Genomic DNA, 22,996 nt, shown 5'->3' on the forward strand with positions numbered 1-22,996 from the left:
TTAGTGACCACCTTCTGCTTTCCTCCAAAGCCACACCAGACTGGTCAATGACTGCCTGGATAGAAGTATTTGACCAGAAATGTCTCATGTTCTCTGTAAAATCTGTTGCTCATGTATGATGGTGGTAGTTGTATGCTTCACGCATAGATCTTTTTACAGACAGAAGAATTTCCATTAGCACTTGCCAGTCACCAGTGTGCATACTTTTTTGAACTGAGTGTACAACAGTCTGCTTCCTCAGTGTTTTCCGAATTCTGACAATAAACCACAGTGGGTGTTTCCTGTCTGTAATCCAGTTACTCACCACATACTTATTCAGCGTGTGATTTACAGTCCATTTAGTGTTTGTCCATCTTCCTCTATGTAAATCATATTGGAAGTAAATGACATTCTCATTGTTTAAATGGGATGTTAACAACTACTTACCCACTCTTTCCAGCAAATCTATTCACCTAGCCCTCTTAAAGGATTCATTAACTTCATTTACCATCCAGAATGAGATTTTCACTCTGCAGCAGAGTGTGCACTGATAAAACTTCCTGGCAGATTAAAACTGTGTGCCGGACCGAGACTCGAACTCAGGACCTTTGCCTTTCGCGGGCAAATGCTCTACCATCTGAACTACCCAAGCACCACTCACGCCCTGTCCTCACAGCTTTACTTCTGCCAGTACTTTGTCTCCTACCTTCCAAGCTTTACAGAACCTCTCCTGCGAACCTTGCAGAAGTAAAGCTGCGAGGACGGGACGTGAGTCGTGCTTGGGTAGCTCAGATGGTAGAGCACTTGCCCGTGAAAGGCAAAGGTCCCGAGTTCAAGTCTCAGTCCGGCACCCAGCTTTAATCTGCCAGGAAGTTTAATTTACCACTGCTGCTGTGCTGGCATCATGATCACTAGCCCCTCTCTGTACTAATACCATCTGTAAGGACGAGCCTGTTTATAGTTGCAGTATTTCAACTATTTCAATGTTGTGTGGGCTGTTAAACTAGCAGCTTACAACAGCTTTCAGAAAACTGTTCTAAGGTACTTCACAAGACTGCCTGTCCATACCACTTGCAATGTATGCACAGACATCTTAGTCTCTACTCAGTAGGTTAGGATCACCTACTTTTTCTGCACTACTTTGTGTAGATTTTTCTTTAATGATTCTGTAACTGTCACAGCAGTATCACATGGCGAATAAAAACATCCAATGCTGGAGTTCACATACACGGAACCATTAAGGGAACTACTCATTAAAACAGGAAATCACAGCTTGAGTCTTGGGACTTGGTACCAATTTTCATATAACTTCATCAATGCTATCTCATTTAATTTTTATTTGTACTTATAATGTAAAGAAGCAATTCTACAAACCCACAAGCTAAACTACTTCGCCTGCTCAAAGATAATGTTTAAATCCATATGGGTAAAGTGTAACAAAATATTCTATTTTACCGGTTTCCTCGCTTCCAACCTGGAGCATACTGTAATACTGTAACCCTTGTTATCTTTACCCTTAAGTAAAAACAGGACTGCTAAAGTGAATACACACACAATTGATTACCATCTCATTATTTTCACCACAGCTCAACAAGATTACTTCCATGTAGTCATATAAATTCTAAAATTACCTCTTTATTCACACCCTCCTCCAACTCTTCTTTTACATTCATGCTGCATGCATAATCTTGGGCCTGTGGCAAAAATAACAAACTGTAATAAGTACTTTTAAGCAGTCACAGTCCTCCCATATTATATAAAATGTATCACACAGATAAACCCCAACCATCACACTACTTTATAACTAAATAGTAGTTATTGTTAAGTGTTCTCTTTTGAGTTCAAAATTCTGAGTGACGAGTTCACTATGGTATACTTCAATGGGAGGAAGCAAAAAATTGTAAGACTGATTAATGACAACGCCTTGGAAAATTCATTATGATCTTTCATTTCAGCCTTCTCCCTATGCTATTGTTTTCAATCACATTTTCTAGCTTCATTATCTACATATGCATATAATGGTAGTGTAATGAAGTAAAATAACACAGCTACTACCTGAAACAATGACTTCAATGTTGTTCATAAAGTCAATATTGTTCATATCAAATTACAATACAGTTTACACCAACTGTGTGGGGGAGCAGAAACTGGACTGTCAAGTGCCACATCAACCATACTACTTTTATGATCAGAATAATAAAATATCTAGAACAGTTACACTGTTGCACTGAATGCTTATTTATGATAAAATTATTAAACGCACACACCCTACGTTGGCACACTACTTAATACTATTCTAACTTCATGAATTCCTTTTGGTGGGACAAGCACGTTTCCAACAGAACAAAAAGAGAGAGTAGGCTACAGGCTACACCAGTCCTATTCTGTGGATCTGAACAATGGGTTTTACTTGCTGATCTCAAAAGAAGACTGGAAAGATTATTTATGGAACAGTACCAGCATATCAAGACTGAAACACCCATAATGTCAAAGGAAGTGCTGGAATGAGAACAAATGAAACAGTGATAGCATAGGAAGAAAATCATTAAACTGATATTGGGATCTGTTGAGGATGTTGGATAATTAGCAGCCAAAGAATAATTTTTTATTGGAAATCATCGTACTGATAGAAACAAAGTAGACCACTTAACTTTCAGAAAGTGTATATCGACAAAATAATGAAGCAAAATGGTGTACGCAAAGAAGATGCCTTGAAGAGAGATGCTGGGCAAAAGATAGAAAGAATACAGCAACATCTTATTAATTGATCTTTGTTTTAATTAACTGCCTACAATAATAATAATATACTAGTACAAATAATGATCATTACGATTTTTATTATTATTACTATCTGAGGCATGATGGGCTACCTCTTTGAATTCCCATCCTGCATTTGGTGATGTCACTTCTTTGGCTTGGAGCTCGGGGCGCCATGGGGCACGATAGGAGCCATGCAGGGTACATCGACAGTATTTGCCATTCATCCACAATTGACAGAATGGAGCCCTTCAAAAGTTCTGTCAAGTTAATAATTGCAGGCACAGGTGTTAATGAAAGACAGTACATTGGTGTGGTCTTGGCTATCTGTATTTGCTATTTGATCTTCTCTGTGGAAGTCACATTATGCAACAAGCTTTCTCATCTGAAAAACTGCCCGATTTCAGTTGTGTTGCATGACTTAATACCTTGTGGCATTGCCTTGGAAGGGGTTAGGGTAGTGTCTAGCAACTAGACAAGCTTGTTATTGTTATTCAATTCCCCATGTTCAGCAGTGGATTCGATGATTTGGTAATCCTGAATACTGTTTTAAGTGTGACCATGTTTAGCCTTAGACAGAGTTTTTGATGAGAATCATCTGATGAGTCCATTGATCTACCCAACTATCGTGGCCGTGCAGTTGTATTAAGTGAGAATGACAGTGGAATTTAGATGCTCCTTAGTCTGCTCCAGTTTTCTACTGTTGTGGCACACTTTGATTGTTTTGGACTTGGACTTAGGGCATGCTTATCATGCTGTGGCTGTTAACATTGCCTCTGTATATCAGCCTCAGGGAATTCACCACTGCCAGCTACTGATAGGCTGCCTTCACTCAAGTTACGTAAATCACTATTCGAAATTTGTACTAAAATTTTGTACATTTTGATTTTTGGGGGTTTGTTGGGTCGAGTGCCTTTCTTGTACATACTGTCGAGCACTGTTAGAATGGTCACATGCTGATCATCTCTATGTGAATCACACGTCACATTCAGATGTCATCCAGACTTGTGAGAACATAGCCTGTTGGTAAGTAACAGGCACATTTGACGCTTAGAGACTGGAACAAGCAAAAGTGTGTAAAACCATCAAGTGTTACTGAGCTCTGAATGTTTTTCGTGTTCGTTCACTGGCCATTTGTGAGGTAGAGAGTGAAAGAAATTTATTCCGTCTCAGGGTGAGTTACTGCTTACCAGATTTAATTGTTCAAGTGTTTGTTATTTTAAAGTTGTCATGAAGTGAGCTTTTCTCACCTGTTATTTATTTACTGCTACAATTAGGTTCTGACTGCTAATTACTGGTTTTCCTTTTTAAAGGGTGTTCTTGAGCTGCTATGCATGCACATTCACATACTGAATCACTTAGGGATTTTCTACAGTATGCCTTCATAGAATTTTCACTGTGTCTGAAGCCAGTTATATCGATCTGTGCACACTCATTCTCTTGTTAATTACTTACCTGCTCACTGGTGCAAGATTTAAAGAGACTTGCTCTGTCTGTCTGCCTGAAGGTAGCTCTAGAAATCAGTGCACCTGTTTACTTTATTAAATTATCTAGATGCACTTGGAGGTGTATTTTAAGAATTTCCTTTTTCTCGGGGTCCCGAGGCAGCTATAAATTGCTCTGTCTTCCAGTATAGCTATTCAGTTTTAACCTTTGAGATGAGTTATGCTTCTATGTTGTCTTAAAGAGCCATCTGTTTCCAGATAATTACACTCCTGGAAATTGAAATAAGAACACCGTGAATTCATTGTCCCAGGAAGGGGAAACTTTATTGACACATTCCTGGGGTCAGATACATCACACGATCACACTGACAGAACCACAGGCACTTAGACACAGGCAACAGAGCATGCACAATGTCGGCACTAGTACAGTGTATATCCACCTTTCGCAGCAATGCAGGCTGCTATTCTCCCATGGAGACGATCGTAGAGATGCTGGATGTAGTCCTGTGGAACGGCTTGCCATGCCATTTCCACCTGGCGCCTCCGTTGGACCAGCGTTCGTGCTGGACGTGCAGACCGCGTGAGACGACGCTTCATCCAGTCCCAAACATGCTCAATCGGGGACAGATCCGGAGATCTTGCTGGCCAGGGTAGTTGACTTACACCTTTTAGAGCACGTTGGGTGGCACGGGATACATGCGGACGTGCATTGTCCTGTTGGAACAGCAAGTTCCCTTGCCGGTCTAGGAATGGTAGAACGATGGGTTCGATGACGGTTTGGATGTACCGTGCACTATTCAGTGTCCCCTCGACGATCACCAGTGGTGTACGGCCAGTGTAGGAGATCGCTCCCCACACCATGATGCCGGGTGTTGGCCCTGTGTGCCTCGGTCATATGCAGTCCTGATTGTGGCACTCACCTGCATGGTGCCAAACACGCATACGACCATTATTGGCACCAAGGCAGAAGCGACTCTCATCGCTGAAGACGACACGTCTCCATTCGTCCCTCCATTCACGCCTGTCGCGACACCACTGGAGGCGGGCTGCACGATGTTGGGGCATGAGCGGAAGACGGCCTAACGGTGTGCGGGATCGTAGCCCAGCTTCATGGAGACGGTTGCGAATGGTCCTCGCCAATACCCCAGGAGCAACAGTGTCCCTAATTTGCTGGGAAGTGGCGGTGCGGTCCCCTACAGCACTGCGTAGGATCCTACGGTCTTGGCGTGCATCCGTGCGTCACTGCGGTCCGGTCCCAGGTCGACGGGCACGTGCACCTTCTGCCGACCACTGGCGACAACATCGATGTACTGTGGAGACCTCACGCCCCACGTGTTGAGCAATTCGGCGGTACGTCCACCCGGCCTCCCGCATGCCCACTATACGCCCTCGCTCAAAGTCAGTCAACTGCACATACGGTTCACGTCCACGCTGTCGCGGCATGCTACCAGTGTTAAAGACTGCGATGGAGCTTCGTATGCCACGGCAAACTGGCTGACACTGACGGCGGCGGTGCACAAATGCTGCGCAGCTAGCGCCATTCGACGGCCAACACCGCGGTTCCTGGTGTGTCCGCTGTGCCGTGCGTTTGATCATTGCTTGTACAGCCCTCTCGCAGTGTCCGGAGCAAGTATGGTGGGTCTGACACACCGGTGTCAATGTGTTCTTTTTTCCATTTCCAGGAGTGTATTTGTTCATTTGTTGAAGCATTTTCTCATTTGCGGTTTGTGAAGATGGAAATTTTGAATCTAAAATCTAAGGACTGGTGGCAGACAAAGATTTAGTCGTTAACTATTGCCTTATTTAAATTGTCACTAAACTAAAGTGTGTAATGTCTTAAATTTGAAAGTTCGGAGTGGTGTTTGTAATCCTGCTAATGTATCTGACTTTAGTTATTTTTGTTAAACAAAAACATTTCAATAAACAATGGAGACTCATGTGAGCCCCAATCCACCAGTCCTTCCACTTAATTTCCCCTTTTCCTGCTGGATGTTTGGTTGGTAACAGAGTATGGTTATTTTCCTGGAAGTAAAGGGGGAAGGTGTCATACTGTCATTTACCATGAGGTGTGTGTTTGCAAGTATCCACTGCGGAACATGGGGTCCCACAACTGTCCCAGTTTGTCCTCATTGAAAAATCAACAGTTTATCTACGAATTAAAAGTTTGTCAGCTTCCATGTAAGGGCGGGTGCCCAACTTGTGGACGACCCCTTGGTCATTAGTACCAACTGCACCCTGGAGGTATATGTTGCACTAGCTGCCTGAGCTCTGGCCATGACAATCTTGTCAGAATGTAGTGTGTTTAGAAAGTAGTCAGCCCCATCATAAGCAAATACATATAATTCAGGCACAATTGATCCATTGGGATAATCACTTGTGTGCGGTATTGCACAATGTAATCTCGATTCTGAGCAGATTACATTAGCTCTGCAGTTACACGGACAACTGCCTTTATTTAGACAAATTAGGAGCAATAGGTGGTGAACAAGATTCTCCCACCGACATATAACTGCTGGAAGTAGTAGGAATGCTACGGACACCTTTAAAGACCTCAGGAGAATTCATTTGGGAAATTACCATACCAAATAATGTTACTGCTGCAAGCTATAATGGAACTTACAATGTAGAATTTAAAGACAGGTAAAATCCATCATATGGATCATGGTCAAATGTTTTCAATCGAATTTTACATGAAAGTGCAACATCAAGGGAGTTGTAAAAATCAGTTATTGGCCTGAAATTGTCACCTCGTATTAAGAGGCTACTCAGGCATAAACATTTTTGGCTATTGCAGTTTCCTCATGAACCTTTTCCTAGGTTCATAGATGAATGCATATGACCATTCCATACCTGGAATTGCAAGTCACAGAGATACAAATACTCAATAATATATTACAGAAAATGCGACCACAGGACTGTTCATGGATTACCTTCACTAATAAATGCACATCTTTTACTGAATTAGAGACTTTGGTGTCCGCTATTGAAGTCTGAGTTTCGCAGACCAGCAGTGATGGGGATTGAGATTCCAAGCAATTTAAAAGGGGACCACCCATAAGGAAAAAGTGTAGGATGTGTTTCCAGTGTAACAAAGAGGAGCATTTTGTATGGCGATGTCTCGTTACATGGAAGGAGAATCAAACAGCCGACATCACACAGAATGGAAGAGGCATGGTAATGTTCTACTGCCTAAGGGCTGGATCTGTGCCAAGTCCGAGGTACGCCCTCCTCAACTCTGGTAGTTCAGTTTCTCGTTTAGATTATCTGTGGCATTTGAAGTTCCGCCATACCTGTGAATTGCCTTGTTTGCATCCGTCCTCCCAATGTTGAGCTCTCACTGGGCACATGTTGCCTCTGGTTGGCTAAACTGAGTATTGGAAAATTTTCTTGGTCTGTGAAGTGGATAGTAACTAAAAATCTTTCAGTGAACTTCATTTTGCAGTGTGTTTTTGTAAGTGGTAGTGGGTTTGTGCTAGTTTGTCAAGGCAGGGTTGTTTATTTTAAATTTAACCCAGCTGAAACATTCACATTGTGCTCCTGTCACGTTGCCACAGGAATTCATAGTGTGTTACCGCAATGTTTGCCATTTCAGCTCAGTCACCTTCATCCAGTAGAGGTGATGCTGGTACTGGAAGTTTTTGATCGGTTACCACAGATCTTAACTAACAGACTGGACATCACTGATAAAATCCAGTACAAGATTAGCCTTACAGATGACATTCCAGAGAGGTTTTCTCCATCAAGGATGATATGTATATGTACTTTGATTAATAATGTGTTGTTCAATGCGGTCATCAGGCCCTGAACTTCAGCCTATGCTTCTACCATATTCTCAGTATCTATGGGCAGCAGTGGGGTGTTTCATCCTGTTGTCGGTTATTGTGCAGTTAATGAGAGCGTAGTTTTGGAATCTGTGCCACTTCCCAATCTGCATAATTCTTTTACTTGGTTCAGTCAGGCTCAGTATTTTGCTGTCCTGGATCTCAATCTCACATATTATCAGATCATGTTAACAGAGGATTCCAAGTATATTACTGCCTGCTGTACAGATTGGAACCTCCACAATTTTAACAGGGTGCCCTTTGGTTTTTCAACGGGAGTTACCATTACGTCTTGCCTTCTAGATTGTGTTTTTGGTGATTTCACATTCAAGTGTCTCTCTAATTACCTAGACGGCATGATTGTTTACAGTTCTAGTCTGTCTGAAAACCTGCAACATCTTGAGGCAGTTCTGGTTTACCAGAGGGAGGTGGGACTTACTGTAAAACCATCTAAAATGACACTGGCACATAGGTTTCATCCTTGGGACATCTTAGTTTCACTGATTGGATTGAAATTGACCAGGAGCATACTAGTGATTTGTGAAAATTCCAAGCTCCTAGAAATAAGAAAGCTGTGGCACGGTTCATAGGCATGACAAATTTTTTTCGAAAGTCTGTGCCCAATTTTATTAAATTAGTGGGGTGCCTTAACGATTCAAGAAATTTCATATGGGATGAAAGTCATCCAGAATCTTCTGAAGCCATTAAGGTGGTACTTAGTAACCCACTAGTATTAGCCATACCCAATTTTGAGCTCGTGTTCTTCTTGCAGATGGACGCCTAATTCTTCTGGAGTAGAAAGTGGTAGCTGTCCTCCTGCAGGAACAGAATGGCAGGGGAGGCGTTGCGTGTTGATGTTCAATAGCAATGCTCCTTGGGAACTTTCACCTGCAGATATGAAATATTCTATGTATGAATGGGAAGACTTGGCGGTTCTGCTTGCCCTTAAGAAATTCAGATTTTATTTTGAACACAAGGAATTTTGTTTAGAGACTGACAATCAAGCTCTTAGTTAGGTTTTGGCTCATTATTTCCATACTACCCTCTTAGGCATTTATAAAACTGTTGTCAAGATCAGACGACACATCACCTGGTCCTCCCTGTATAAGCAAGCCTGGAGGTTGGTGGGGTCAAGATCACTCAACATGTCACCTGGTCCTCCCTGAATAAGGCTGTCCAGAGGTTGGTGGAGGAGTGTGAGAGCCGTAAGGGAGCTGAGCCCAACTTGAATTCCCTCAAGTGGCTTTTAGAGTCTACCCATTAGGAATGCCTGATGGATTAACTTTGTATGGATTATATAGGTCCACTTCATCAAGTGTGTGTGTGTATTAGGCACCTACTAGTTATCATGGATGACTTTTCTCGTTTTTTTGACACATGCCGAGCAGAGAAATGACCATCCTGGCAGCTGGCCAGCATTTGTTATAAATTTTTTCTGTTTCCAGGCCACCGAGGATGCTTGATAGCTTCTGTTTCCCAGCTATTTGTGAGGTTCTGCTTTGACAATGGAATTAAAGATGTGACCACAAATCCTTTTACCAGCATACTTCGCTGACCAGGTGAACTGCAAGTTGAAGGCTGTGTTTATCTTCCACAACAAGGCTCAGACAACGTGGCTCAATTTTGTCTTTAACACTGCACAACCCAAGTCCCTGGAGGCTGCTCCAGCATCCCTTATGTTAGCATATCCAGTCAATTTTCCTCTTGTCAACCTGTAGTCAATCAATGATTTGCTTCAAGAACAAGTCACCCTAGCAGTAACACAGCACAACTGGAGCCAGGCTAGACCTAATACCAAAATTGCCTGTCACAGGTTATCCATCTGTTACAGTCAGGGGCTAAACGGTTCATTGGAAAGGCTGGGGACACAGTGTTAGTCCGAAACCCTAATATTGCTGAAAAGGGGGAGTTAGGGTTCGATAGCAAGCTAGCTCCTCAGTTGTTGGGACCCTGTTAGATTGTCAGGGTGGTGAGCTCAGCAAACCTCCTGGTTCTGAATTTATAGATGAGTAAAGCCTCACACATGCACATTATTCATATCAAGGAGAGGGATATGTAAAGGGCTCCTTAATGGTGGGGAAGGGGGATTTTGGTTTGGTGGAGGAGGCTGAACCACGGTGGGCTCCCTCTTCGAATTTGAGCCCCATGTGCCTGGCAGATGTCACTTCTCACAGCTCAGAGCTCGTGGCACCAGTGGGCATTGTGGAGCAACAATGGGTGTAGAGGAACAGCAGTGGATCTCACGGGCAGTTGGTGTCTTGAAGCTGGACTGTAGGGTGAACCATGCAGGGCTCGTGGGCAGCTGTACTGTTTAGCCGAACTTTATGTGGCAGTATCATTATACCATCACAATCATTACAATAAAACAATCTTTTTTCAATAATGGTAACTGCCATAGGCTGATCAGCCCAAGATTATCATCACTCATCTAAAAGCTGGTATGTACACCTCTGGCACAGACAACAGTAGGGAGACATAGTGGCACGGAAGCAATGAGGCCTTCATAGATCACTGGAGGAAGTTGGAACCATATTTATACAATCAGGCCACCTCATTCCCATAAATTCTGGAAGGGGGGATGATCTCTGATGTTATGTTAAATCACATCCCAGATCTATTCGACCAGGTTCAGGGCTGGCGAGTTGGGTGGCCAACACATCAATTGGAACTCACCACTGTGTTCCTGAAACCACTCTATCACACTCATGGCCTTGTGAAATGGTGCATTGTTTTCATGAAAAATGCCACACCCAATGCAAATACTTTGAGAAAAGACTTCCTGACACTTAAATGTATACTCAATGGGAAACATGATCGTCACGAAGGAGTGGACCTAACATGAACCATGGACCGTGGCACTTGTAGGGAGGCTTGCGTGCCTCAGCGATACAGATAGTCATTCCGTACGTGCAACCCCAACGGAGGGGTATCTGTTGTGGGGCCAGACAAACATGTGGTCCCTTAAGAGGAGCAGCAGTCTTTTCAGTAGTTGCAGGGGCGACAGTCAGGATGAATGACTGATCTGGTCTTGTAACATTAACCAAAACAGCCTTGCTGTGCTGGTACTGTAAACGGATGAAAGCAAGGGAAAACTATAGCTGTAATTTTTCATGAGGGGATGCAACTTTACTGTTCATTAAATGATGATGGTGTCCTCTTGGGTAAAATATTCCGGAAGTCAAATAGTCCCCCATTCAGATCTCCAGGATGACATCATTATCAGGAGACAGAAAACTTATGTTCTACAAATTGGAACATGGAATGTCAGACCCTTTAATCAGGCAGGTAGGTTAGAAAATTTAAAAAGGGAAATGGATAGCGTAAAGATAAATATGGTGGGAATTGGTTAAGTTTGATGGCATGAGGAATAAGACTTCTGGTCAGATGAATACAGGATTATAAATCATATAGGGGTAATGGAGGAGTAGGTTTAAAAATGAATAAGAAACAGGATTGCGGGTAAGCTACCTTGAACAGCACAGTGAATGCAGTATTGTAGCCAAGATAGACACAAAGCCCACTTTTACCACAGTAGTACAAGTTCATATGCCAACTAGGTCCCCAGATGATGAAGAGATTAAAGAAATGTATGATGAGATAAAAGAAATTATTCAGATAACGAAGGGAGACGAAAATTTAATAGACATAGGGGATTGGAATTCAATAGTAGGAAAAGGAAGAGAAGGAAAAGTAGGAGGTGAATATGGAATGTGGGTAAGGAATGAAAGAGGAAGCCGTCTGGTAGAAGTTTGCACAGAGCACAACATCATACACTATGCTCAAAAGCATCGGGCCACCCCCAAAAACTTACTTTTTCATATTTGGTGCATTGTGTTGCCACCTACTCCATATCAGAGACCTCAGTAGTCATTATACATCGTGAGAGAGCAAAATGGGGCACTCCGCGGAGCTCATTGACTTTGAATGTGGTCAGGTGATAGGGTTTCATTGGTTTCACATGTCTGTATGTGAGTTTTCCACACTCCTGAACATTCCTACGTCCACTGTTTCTGATGAGATAGTGAAGTGGAAGCATGAAGGGACACATGCAGGACAAAAGCATACAGGCCAATCTTGTCTGCTGACTGAAAGATACCGCCGACATTTGGAGAAGGTTGTAATGTGTAATAGGCAGATATTTATCCAGACCTGAAAGAACTGGCAGAGGATCAAGTAGCCGAGGCTAGTAGAAATCCTTGGGTAACAGAGGAGATACTGAATTTAATAGATGAATGGTGAAAATATAAAATTGCAGTAAATGAAGTAGGCTGAAAGGAATAAAAAATCTCAAAAATGAGATCGACAGGAAGTGAAAAATGGCTCAGCAGGGATGGTAACAGGGCAAATTTAAGGATGTAGAGGCATATATGACTAGGCGTAAGACAGACACTGCCTACTGGAATACTGAAGAGACCTATAGAGGGTCTATACAAGGGCGATGCACTTGCAGGCAATATTTTGAAAATGGAAGAGAACGTAGATGAGGATGAAATGGGAGATACGATACTGCGTGAAGAATTTGACAGTGCTGCAAGACATAAGTTGAAACAAGGCCCTGGGAGAAGACAACATCCATTAAAACTACTGATAGCCTTGGGACAGCCAGCCTTGAAAAAAACTCTGCCATCTGGTCAGAAAAATGTATGAGACAGGCAAAATACCCCCAGACTTCAAGAAGAATATAATAATTGCAATCCCAAAGAAAGCAAAAGTTGACAGGCATGAAAATTACCGATCTATCAGTTTAATAAGTCATGGCTGTAGAATACTAACATGAATTCTTTACAGTCAAATGGAAAAACTGGTAGGTGCTGACCTCAGGGAAGATTAGTTTCGATTCCATAGAAATGTTGGAACACGAGGCAATACCGACCCTATGATTTATCTTAGATGATAGATGAAGGAAAGGCAAACCTACATTTCTAGTATTTGTAAACTTAAAGAAGCTTTCGACAATGTTGACTGGCATACTCTCTTTCAATTCTGAAGGTGGCAGTCGTCAAATGCAGAGAGTGAAAGGCTATTTACAATTTGTACAGAAACCAGATGGCAGTTATAAAAGGGGAGGAGCGAAAGGGAAGCAGTGGTTGGGAAGGGAGTGAGACAGGGTTTTAGCCTATCCCTGGTGTCGCTCAGTCTGCATATTGAGCAAGCAATAAAGGGAACAAATGAAAAATTTTGAGTAGGAATTAATATCCAGGGAGGAGAAATAAAAACTTTGAGGTTAGCCAATGACATTGTAATTCTGTCAGAGACAGTAAAGGGCCTGGAAGATCAGTTGAGCAGAATGGACAGCGCATTCAAAGAGGGATATAAGACAAACATCAACAAAAGCAAAACAAGGATAATGGAATGTAGTCTAATTAAATTGGGTGGAGATGACAGAAGTACATTATGAAATAAGACAATTAAGGTAGTAGGTAAGTCTTGCTATTTGGGGAGCAAAATAACTGACGAAGGTTGAAGTAGAGAGAATATAAAATGTAGTCTGGCAATGCCAAGGACAGCATTTCTGAAGAAGAGAAATTTGTTCACATTGAGTATACATTTAATTGTCAGGAAGTCTTTTCTGAAAGTATTTGCATTGAGTCTATCCACGTATGGAAGTGAAACATGGACGACAAATAGTTTAGACGAGAAGAGAACAGAAGCTTTCGAAATGTGGTGCTACAGAAGAATGCTGAAGATTAGATGGGTAGATTATGTGACTAATGAGGACACACTGAATAGAATTGGGGAGAAGAGGAATTTGTGGCACAACTTAACTATAGGGTGGCGTACAAAATGTGTTACCAATTGTTTCTTTTACAATTTACGCCACACATTAGATACTCCGTTGGTATCTCTACAGCAGTACCATGAGTTACGAAATGACATGTAATTCACGATACCGCCACTAGGAGACTAGTAACCAGCAATGGCTGACAATGGAAGACTGACGACACAGCAACGATTGGCAATTGTGTTACTTTTTCATTAAACGAAAAGCCTTGTTGTGACTCAGAGGCATTTTCGACAACAGTTTAACACACGATGGGTCCCTTGCAAGAAGACCATTCACGGGTTGTATGACAAATTTGTACAGGAAGGAACAGTATTGGATCCGAAGTGACCTCGGCCTAAGCCTGTTTGTTCGCCGGAGAATATTTAAGCAGTACGAGTTGCTGTACAGAGAAGTCCCGGGAAATTGTGTAGAAAGGCAACAGTGCAACTGGGAATATTCAGTCACTCCATTCAATGCATTCTTAAAAGTGGCCTCCACATGTACCCATACAAGATGACCTGTACACAGAAGCTCACTGAAGAACACAAGCAGCAGAGACTACTGTTTACTCAGTGGGTGGAGGATAGGGAAGAAACTCTCAACAACATTCGGTTTTCAGATGAGGCGCATTTTAATTTAGATGGTGTGGTTAACAAACAAAATGTACACTTTTGGGCCACTGAAAACCCATAAGTGCTTCATGAACGACATTATGCTCCAAGGATTACAGCGTGGGCAGCAATTTCCAGTCACGGACTTACTGGACCCTTTTTCTTTGAAGAAACTGAACAGCGAACGTTATTTGAGCATGCTTCGCATTAGATTCATTCCACAGCTTCTTGCTACTGCCTTGCCCTTCAACACACAGTGATTCATGCAAGATGGAGCAAGGCCACATACTGCAAACACTGTGTTGGAGTTTTTACATGAGCATTTCGACATGCGGATCATTTCACTTAGGTTTCCAGGTAGCTTCAATGACGGACAAAATTGGCCCCCAATAGTCCAGACCTCAATCCATGTGACTTTTCTTTGGGGGCACCTAAAGGAAAAAAATTTCCTGAAATGTCCACGTGATTTAATGGAGCTTAGAAGACTTATTCTTTAAGCTTTCAGTGAAATTAGGGAAGACATGTGCCGTAGGGTACTCACTAACTTCAGCGTTCCTTTGAAGAAAGTTAGGAAACAAAATGGTGGGCATATTGAGCATGTACTGAGTTAGAACAAATCTCCATGGACGGCTCTTCATTATAGTGCATGTTCCTTTCAGATTGTATTGACAATAAAGTTTATATTCAAAAACAAAATGGTAACACATTTTGTGCGCCACCCTATAGAAGAAGGGACTGGTTGGTAGGACAGGTTCTGAGCCATCAAGGGATCATCGATTTAGTATTGGAGGGAAGGGTGGAGGGTGAAAATCAGAGGGAGACCAAGACATGAATACACTAAACAGATTCAGGAAGATGTGGGTTGCAGTAGTTACTCGGGGATGAAGAAGCTTGCACAGGATAGAGTAGCATGGAGAGCTGCATCAATCCAGTCTTGCCACTGAAGAGCACAACAACAACAGAAGGGGTGGATGTAATTTGCAACCAGTTTACAATACTTCTTTTGTGACACAGTGCCTCACACGAGCTCCACTGGACCCATGGGTGCCCACGTGGTTCTTTCCCAGAGTATAATGGAGGCCCCAACAGTACAGGAGTCAAGAGGCTGTTTCCCTTGTGGGTGACGGAAATGAACCCTCCCAAAGGCACGATGAAGGTATCAGGATTCATCAGACCACGCAGTGCTCGGCCACTGTGCCAACATCCAGCGCCAATAGTTACATACCTATTTCAGTTGTTGTCGATGTCATGGCATGGGTCATCAGCGGCACAGACTCATCATTAGGAGTGTTTGGAGCATTGTGCATTCAGACACAATTTTACTCTGCCCAGCATTAATGTCTGATGTTAGTTACACCACAGTTTGTTGCCTGTCTTGTTTTACCAGTCTGCCCAGCCTATGATGTCTACCATCTGTGATGAGGAGTACTTGCCTAACCCTATAATGTCTGGCCATGGTCTCACCTTTGTTTTGCCATGTGTTGAAGACAACTGCCATAGTACTACTTCAACACCCGGCATGCTGTGCAGCTTCCAAAACGCTCATACCAAGCCTTCAGGCCATCAAAATCTGCTCTTGGTCAAACTCAGATTGTGCGCATTTCCTATTTTACAACAAGACAAGATGCTCACTGATACTCCATGCAACCTGTGTGTGTCTGACGAGAAGACAAGGTGAGATGCTATTGCCTGGATGAGTTTATGCTGATAGTAGATCAGTGATCATAATGTTTTGGCAGCTGTGTATATGGATTTAGTATTATGACTTCCAAGTGGATGCTGGGCAATGTCAAGGGAACCATTCTGCAAGATTTGAGGCAATTGTAAAATGCATCAATTTATTACAAGGGTGTGCCAGAAAATAATGCCTCCAAAATTTTGATTCTGTTCTTAATATCAGTTGTCATGCATATGGCACTGTTGATGTTACCACTTTGCTGACACAGTATGCAGCACCCCCTCCTGATGAACAGTTCTCAACTGCGGGGTGTAACGTGTGTGTGTGTGTGTGTGTGTGTGTGTGTGTGTGTGTGTGTGTGTGTGTGTGTGTATTATTTAACTGTGTCAGCACGTGAGAAAACCCTCAGACAACAGAGCATCAATTCAAATAGTTCATCCACATGTGGAGCACCCTCTCCTTCAGCATGACAATGCCAGACCATATACAACTTTTTTTTTTTGCACCTGCAACAGTCTGATGCCTTTAATTCATTATTATTGATCATCCTCCATACTGACCCGGTTTGAGCCAATGAATTTTCAACTGTTTGCAAAACTTAAAGAACACCTTCAGCGACTTAACTTTGATAGTGATGAATTAGTGTGAGCGTAGGTGAGGCTTTGGGTCTGCCAATGAAGTAAAGCATTCTACAGTGACGACACCAACAACCTGATGTCTCACTGGGAGAAAGGTGTTAAGTGCCATGGTGACTATGTTTGAAATAAATATACAAGCACGAAGAATAAATACGTTAAATATTAAGTTTGTTTTAATTAAAATGCTTCAATAATTTCTGAATAGAAATTTTGTGCCATTACTTTCCAGCATGTGCTCATGCCCAAAATATACACCAATTAAAAATTAACATTTAATTAATTTGGCAAAGAAGGTGGCTTTCAACTGATACAATGTTAAGGTCATAGGGAAGTTCAGTTCATCAACTAACACGGCACACAGAGTATGAGAAGACTTCTTGTAGGTAAAAAGTTACATTATGGGCACCATTTGGATGTTTTGGTTAACATTAGGCTGTGCTGCTGATCAATTTGTTACCATATCCTTTACTTGGCTTTCACATTTCTAGACTGTCAGCTCACAGCCACACTGCCACTTTTGAACATAGGCTAAGCCTTGAGATGCACTATGAATCAGACTCCCACTACAACTAATGTTACAAGGGGGGAGTGGGTCTAGAACCACATTTTAACCTTGTAGCCTTTGAATAGTTCTCCAGTTTAGGTCCAAAGTCAATGGATCTTCAAACTGCTTTTCATTTACATGATGTGTGTTTTGCATACATATCATCCTGAATGCCAAACCATCATTACATCAGGGGTCAAAGCCAAAGCCTGAACTGTGTTGGGTCTAACCACTCTTTTACTGTATTTAATAAAATTTAGTATATTTATTTTCCTATCATTTCCTCACAGTGATTGTTTAGGATTACTGTTGTGATAATGCTTGTCAAATAAATTGCAAGCTGTTCACATAGTTTGTATAATCTATAATGAAGTACTCACATATATTCAAATGCAAATGCTGCATTAATGCTATGCCAGTACTTTTGCAGTTGCACTCAAGATGGATGTTGAAACAGATTTTTTCAGCACAGATAGTTCACAAGTAGTTTGTGTGATTGTGTCAGGATAAAAATACTAGTGGCACCAAGTGAATTTGTTTGCTGCTGATAGGTGAATACCCTACAACCGGTTGCACTACATCAGATTTCAAGTGACATGTATATGTAAGATTATTTACACCAGTAACTGTAACATTGTGACAGTTTCACAAACAATATGCGTAACAATGTGCAGCAAATGCAGAAAGTGGTTATGAACAAACCTATCAATATTTAATGTGTAGCCCCATGGCTTCATCAAAACTTTGCTGCCAACATACAGATTCATTCTGCTGTGTAACAATTTATGCTTCCATGTGATATTTGTCTGAAATTTAACTTTACTGCTGAGAGTTCTACTTACATATGGTTCAAATATTCAAAGTAAACAAAATGTACTTCTCAGATCAGTGACCATCCGAATGTCACTTCAAAATTTTGTCATTCAAAAGAAGTGTATCAGAGCAGAATACACCCACTTTATGGCAACCAGTTTATCAGTATAATTGGGTTGTGCATTAAAAAAGTTTTCCATGTTTACTAAACATTAAATTGAAACTCTTGCTCAATTCTATGTGAGGTTTAATACAAGGCTTATTTCAATGCACTGTGCAAAATGTCATGTTTAAGACAGTCAGTTCATCAGTTTAGTAAACCAAATTATTCATGTTTCTAGCTGTACGACATCAATTGTATGTATTCACGCATCACACTGCACACAGAAATTAATGAAACCCTGTTAAGAAATACAAGTAAGCCACTTACTATGAAGTGTAACTCAGTTTGTACTTCATGAGTTTCCTCTTTTTTTATCCACTTAGTTGGCTCCTGGTCCATCGCTTCAGTTCTACAGTCTGAAAAGAAAAAGCAATCAGATAAGAAAAGTTTCTGGCCCACTCAGTTTCCGTTTTTACCATGAGGTATAGCTCAAAGGCAGTATTTTCACTCATATATTGCGTGCAGTAAATGGGTGATTACACAGGAAACAGATTCAAAGTGGCTGAGGAAAAGTGTGTTCATTGATATAAACTCATTCACATTTTGCAGGTCATGAAGAGTGAGAACAATCATAAAATAACATGCAATGGAAACTGAGCATTTAAAGTTGCTACTGCTTCTTTGTAACACTGGCTCATGGATACCATCCTGTTGTGACAATTATGGAAGATGTGTAATTTCGTGTGCATGCATTAACTTCAGCATTACAAACAATCACAGCAGTCAATTGATTGCAGCGATATTACTTAATAACATCAAATATTTCATTCTATACTTGGTTCATTGTGTTAATTTCAGTGTGATAGAGACATGAAGAAAATCTGGACATACGGATTGTTTATCAGTGAATATGCATTTTCAACATACGCATTACCTTGAAACTTACTTCATCTGTATTCATTCACGGATGTATGCTCAATTTACAGGAAGCGTCATCATTTTAGAATCTTTACCTGCTATTAAAGGAAACCAATACCTGCACTGTAGACTGCACATTGCAATGTGGAAGTTCTCATTCTTGATTACCATCAAGATTAAACATTGGTTAGCATTTTCTAACAAAACTGATTTACTGAAACGACTTCATACTAACTGTAAATATGATGAATGATCTATTGAGTTCTGATGACATGTAATGCTTTATGTTAGACAGATTATAGTTAATCTGTACCTAGTATCTTGCCAGTTCGTAAATGATGTTACAGTACTCTTATACAGAACTCCATTAAAACCCACACACTACAACAAACTGGTATTTACATATCGTTACACGAATACTAACGACACGAATAATCAAAGCACATTGAAAACTAACAAAATGCAACAGAATTGCAGCATTTCCTTTCATGCGAACATACTCAAACCATGAAATGAAATGAAATGTGGGCACTTTAAAAAATGCTTACGTTAGCCCTAAAATCTGGAGCCGCTATATGTCTACATCACATCACAGAAAATTATCATCACAATCATTATTACTGCTAAGTAAGTCAAAATAACCGAACTAACATGGACAACCTCTGAATTTCACTGTCCGCCTTTTCTCGTTAGCCACGAAGTATATGAGGAGATTACTTCGTAGACAAACTGCTCCTGACAGCACGTCACACACTCAGCCGTTTCTTTTACGAAGATACACGTAGCGATTTTACCGGTCAGGCCAAAAACAAGCACAAACAACTCAGGTATTTAGTTGTTATGAACATAACCTGAAAAATTACAACATTCACACACCGTCACCAAGCACAGTATAGGTGATGTGATCACAAATACAGAATAAAATCTCATCCTTATGTACCCATTAAAAATTAAAACATAAAAAAGACAGCATCCTCAAACAGCAGGGTCATCACAAGATATTCGCGAAGTATTACGCTCATCAAACTCAACTGTTACTGTGATAGAAATTAAGTACCATGTTAATTTACTTCCGAAGCACATTTCTTCACTTATTCTTGTTTGCAGTTTATAAACGCTTATAAATTACCTGGAGAATGTCACACACAAATTTCCACAACACCACGAAGTTGCTGCTGACTACACACTACACAGTACAGTGAGTACACGAAGGGTGACAGTATCGCAGAACCAGCAGATGCATTCAAAACCAGCGTGAATCTTGTCGCTCGTGTTACCAACAGCAGAATTTTACGTCTTTTTCAGTGAGTGTTACGAGATATGTAATTAATAGTTTTTTCTGTATTTTCTATAGTATTTGCGTGCATTAGTGTGAAATAGACTTGATAAATTGAAGGTTTCAGTTTTTATTTGCGTCTGAATAGGAAAAGCGAAGGACAGCTTCGCGTGTACGCAGACGTTTGTTTACATTCTTAAATTGTTAAATGCGCGGAATCATCAATTAAGTAGTGCACAGTACTCAGTATTTACGTTTATTAGTGACATTTACACTCGGTACATTGAAGATAGCAGTTTATATACATTTTATTAGGTCGTTTTTCGCGTGTACGTGAACGTTTGTTTACATTATAAATACGAGGGTTAATCAGTTTAAGTTAGTGTTGGATGCTCAGTATTCACGCTTATTAGTGTCATTTAGGCTCGTTACATTGAAGGTACCAGTTTTTATACGTTTTCTTAGGAAAAGTGATACTGACGGTGAACTCTAACGCCACTTGCATACGTTTGACTAGCGCAATCTGCGAGCGTTAACAGTTAAGTAGACGTAAAATACGTGGTAAATTAGTGTTACACTAAAATGTCTGAGTAAATCAATGTTACAATAAAACTTCTGAGCCCTTCTTACATACGGTTTAATTAGCAGAAAGCTAATACTCTGCTCGCCGTCTGCTTATTTTCCTTAGTTTTCGTGTACTGTGAGCCAATGGGTTCCTATAAAGTAGAGCTCGTATTTGTGCTTTTCATTCTGAACTCTTATTGTTAGCTAAAGGTTTTGTTTTGTACCTGCATCTGTCAGTGTACAATACTCAGTGTTTACGTTTATTTGTGTCATTTCGACTCAATACATTGAATGTAGCCGTTTTTACAGTTTTATTAGGTCATTTTCGCGTGTATGTAAGCGTTTGTTTACACTGTAAATGCGAGGGATAACAAGTAGGTGTAGTTTACCGCTGGTTACTGTTTTAACATTTATAAATAACATTCACTAGATAGCCCCTAGCAGTATACTGTAGGTCACTGTTTTTTCCTGTAGTATCCACTTGATAGCCCCTAGCAGCAAAATAAGCACCAGATCTAGCTTCTACCATAAATTTTTATTGTTTTTCATTGTTGAGTGTCCTTTCTGCCACCTAGAGTGTAGTTGTTAACCTTGTGTGGCAGTAGGTTTCCTTAAGTTTCTTATAGTAAATCACTTATTAGCTAGATGGATAGGGACTGTGTCTGTTGTGTGCGGATGCAGGAGGAGTTAGCCACAGTCCAAATGCAGCTGGAAGCTTTGTTGGCGACAGTCAACTGGCTCCAGAGTGCCACCTTGAGGTGCGGTGGGGATGGGGTGCCTGGGGCAGCCTTTGCTGTACTAGACGTGCGGGGAGGGGGGCGGGTGAGAGATGTCACAGCTCTCTGTCACTGAGCCGACCTACACTAGTAACAGAAAACTGTTTATTTGCTGCCATTAATCATCAATGAGGAAAGAAGTCAACAAAGCTAACTCAAAAACTTCATAAAAAGACTGAAAGCATTACATGGAAAAATATCCTAAATGTAAAACCAAAATGAACTCCCAACACTGAAAAGATAGTCAACAAAAATGTAATAAAGGAGAAATTTTTAAAAAGAAAATCTGAAACTAAATATAATGTGTTATTTCTTATTAATGTGCTCTATTTGTATGTATACAGTCAATTGAATAAATTTGAAAAAAGGTTCAAGTCATGACTGTGATACAAATTTTAATTAATTTCTTCAGCTTCTATCATTATTAAAGATAAAGCTGAGACTCGTACACCTCAAGGAAACTTTAAAACCATCAGTTCATGAAATGAAAGAAAATGATCTGTTTTATGCCCAATTGTGCAATAAAATCTTCAAAGAAATGTAAATCAGAGTGTATGAAATATCTTTATTGATTTATGAATATTTCAATACCATAAACAGAGGATCATTTATAATTTTTGTCTGTCTGATGCAGTGTATGCGGTACTTTCACTCCTGTGCACTTCACACGTGTAAAACAGACATCAAGGGACTCCAAACCTCCTGTTTGTGTATTAGTCAGTACAGTATAACATGAAGAATGACAGAGAGCTTGGATCATTCCCTGGCTGATTGCTGTGCCCTCAGGATAAGTCTTCAAATGCATGATTAAGTGGACTAAAATGATTTTTTTTCTAGTCAAATTTGTCACCACCCTTTCTTCCTCGGACAGACTATCAATTACATCTTGTAGACACAAGACTACATGTTACACTTGTTGAGGTACATGACTTCAAGACTGTCATGGTCAGAATCTGTGGAGGAGCTATCACTTGTATCAACATCGAATAATTCATCCCCACTGTCATGCTTCATATCTTCATAATTTCTTCCTCAATAGAATGGAACAACAACAACATATTCAATAGAAGGGCTGAAGATAAAAACATTTGGATCAACAGAGGCGTCCGATCCCACCCGTCGGCTTTGATCCGTGACGTAAGGATGTTGTGGTGTGTGACGTCATGACGGTGCGGAGTTTAGTTTATGAGTGTGTTGTGTTTGTAGCTGTCGTCTTGTTGCAGTTGGAGGTGTCCTCAAGTGGCATGTGTATTGTCCGCATATTATGTGGTGTATTGGGTTCATTTGGTTATCACTGCTTGAAGTGTGC

General features: G+C 40.9%; 1 protein-coding gene across 6 annotated transcripts in view; it reads right to left on the reverse strand.

Moving 5' to 3' along the window:
• The window catches only part of LOC126213094 (zinc finger protein 729-like), a 109,217-nt gene extending 88,911 nt beyond the window's left edge, over positions 1-20,306 (reverse strand). For 3 of the 6 annotated variants that reach the window (XM_049940697.1, XM_049940693.1, XM_049940698.1), the window contains exons 1-3: positions 20,201-20,306; positions 18,481-18,569; positions 1,611-1,673 (exon numbers count right to left, since the gene is read on the reverse strand). In XM_049940697.1, coding sequence (XP_049796654.1) covers positions 1,611-1,673; positions 18,481-18,552 — 135 coding nt within the window. In that variant the 5' untranslated portion in view covers positions 18,553-18,569; positions 20,201-20,306. Of the gene's footprint in view, positions 1-1,610; positions 1,674-18,480; positions 18,570-19,722; positions 19,923-20,011; positions 20,135-20,200 lie in introns of those variants that run through there. The other 3 variants (XM_049940696.1, XM_049940694.1, XM_049940695.1) reach the window with 3 other exon arrangements.
• Between the last annotated feature and the right edge of the window lie 2,690 nt (positions 20,307-22,996).

The sequence above is a fragment of the Schistocerca nitens genome, chromosome 11 (assembly GCF_023898315.1).
Source record: "Schistocerca nitens isolate TAMUIC-IGC-003100 chromosome 11, iqSchNite1.1, whole genome shotgun sequence".
Classification (NCBI taxonomy): domain Eukaryota; kingdom Metazoa; phylum Arthropoda; class Insecta; order Orthoptera; family Acrididae; genus Schistocerca; species Schistocerca nitens.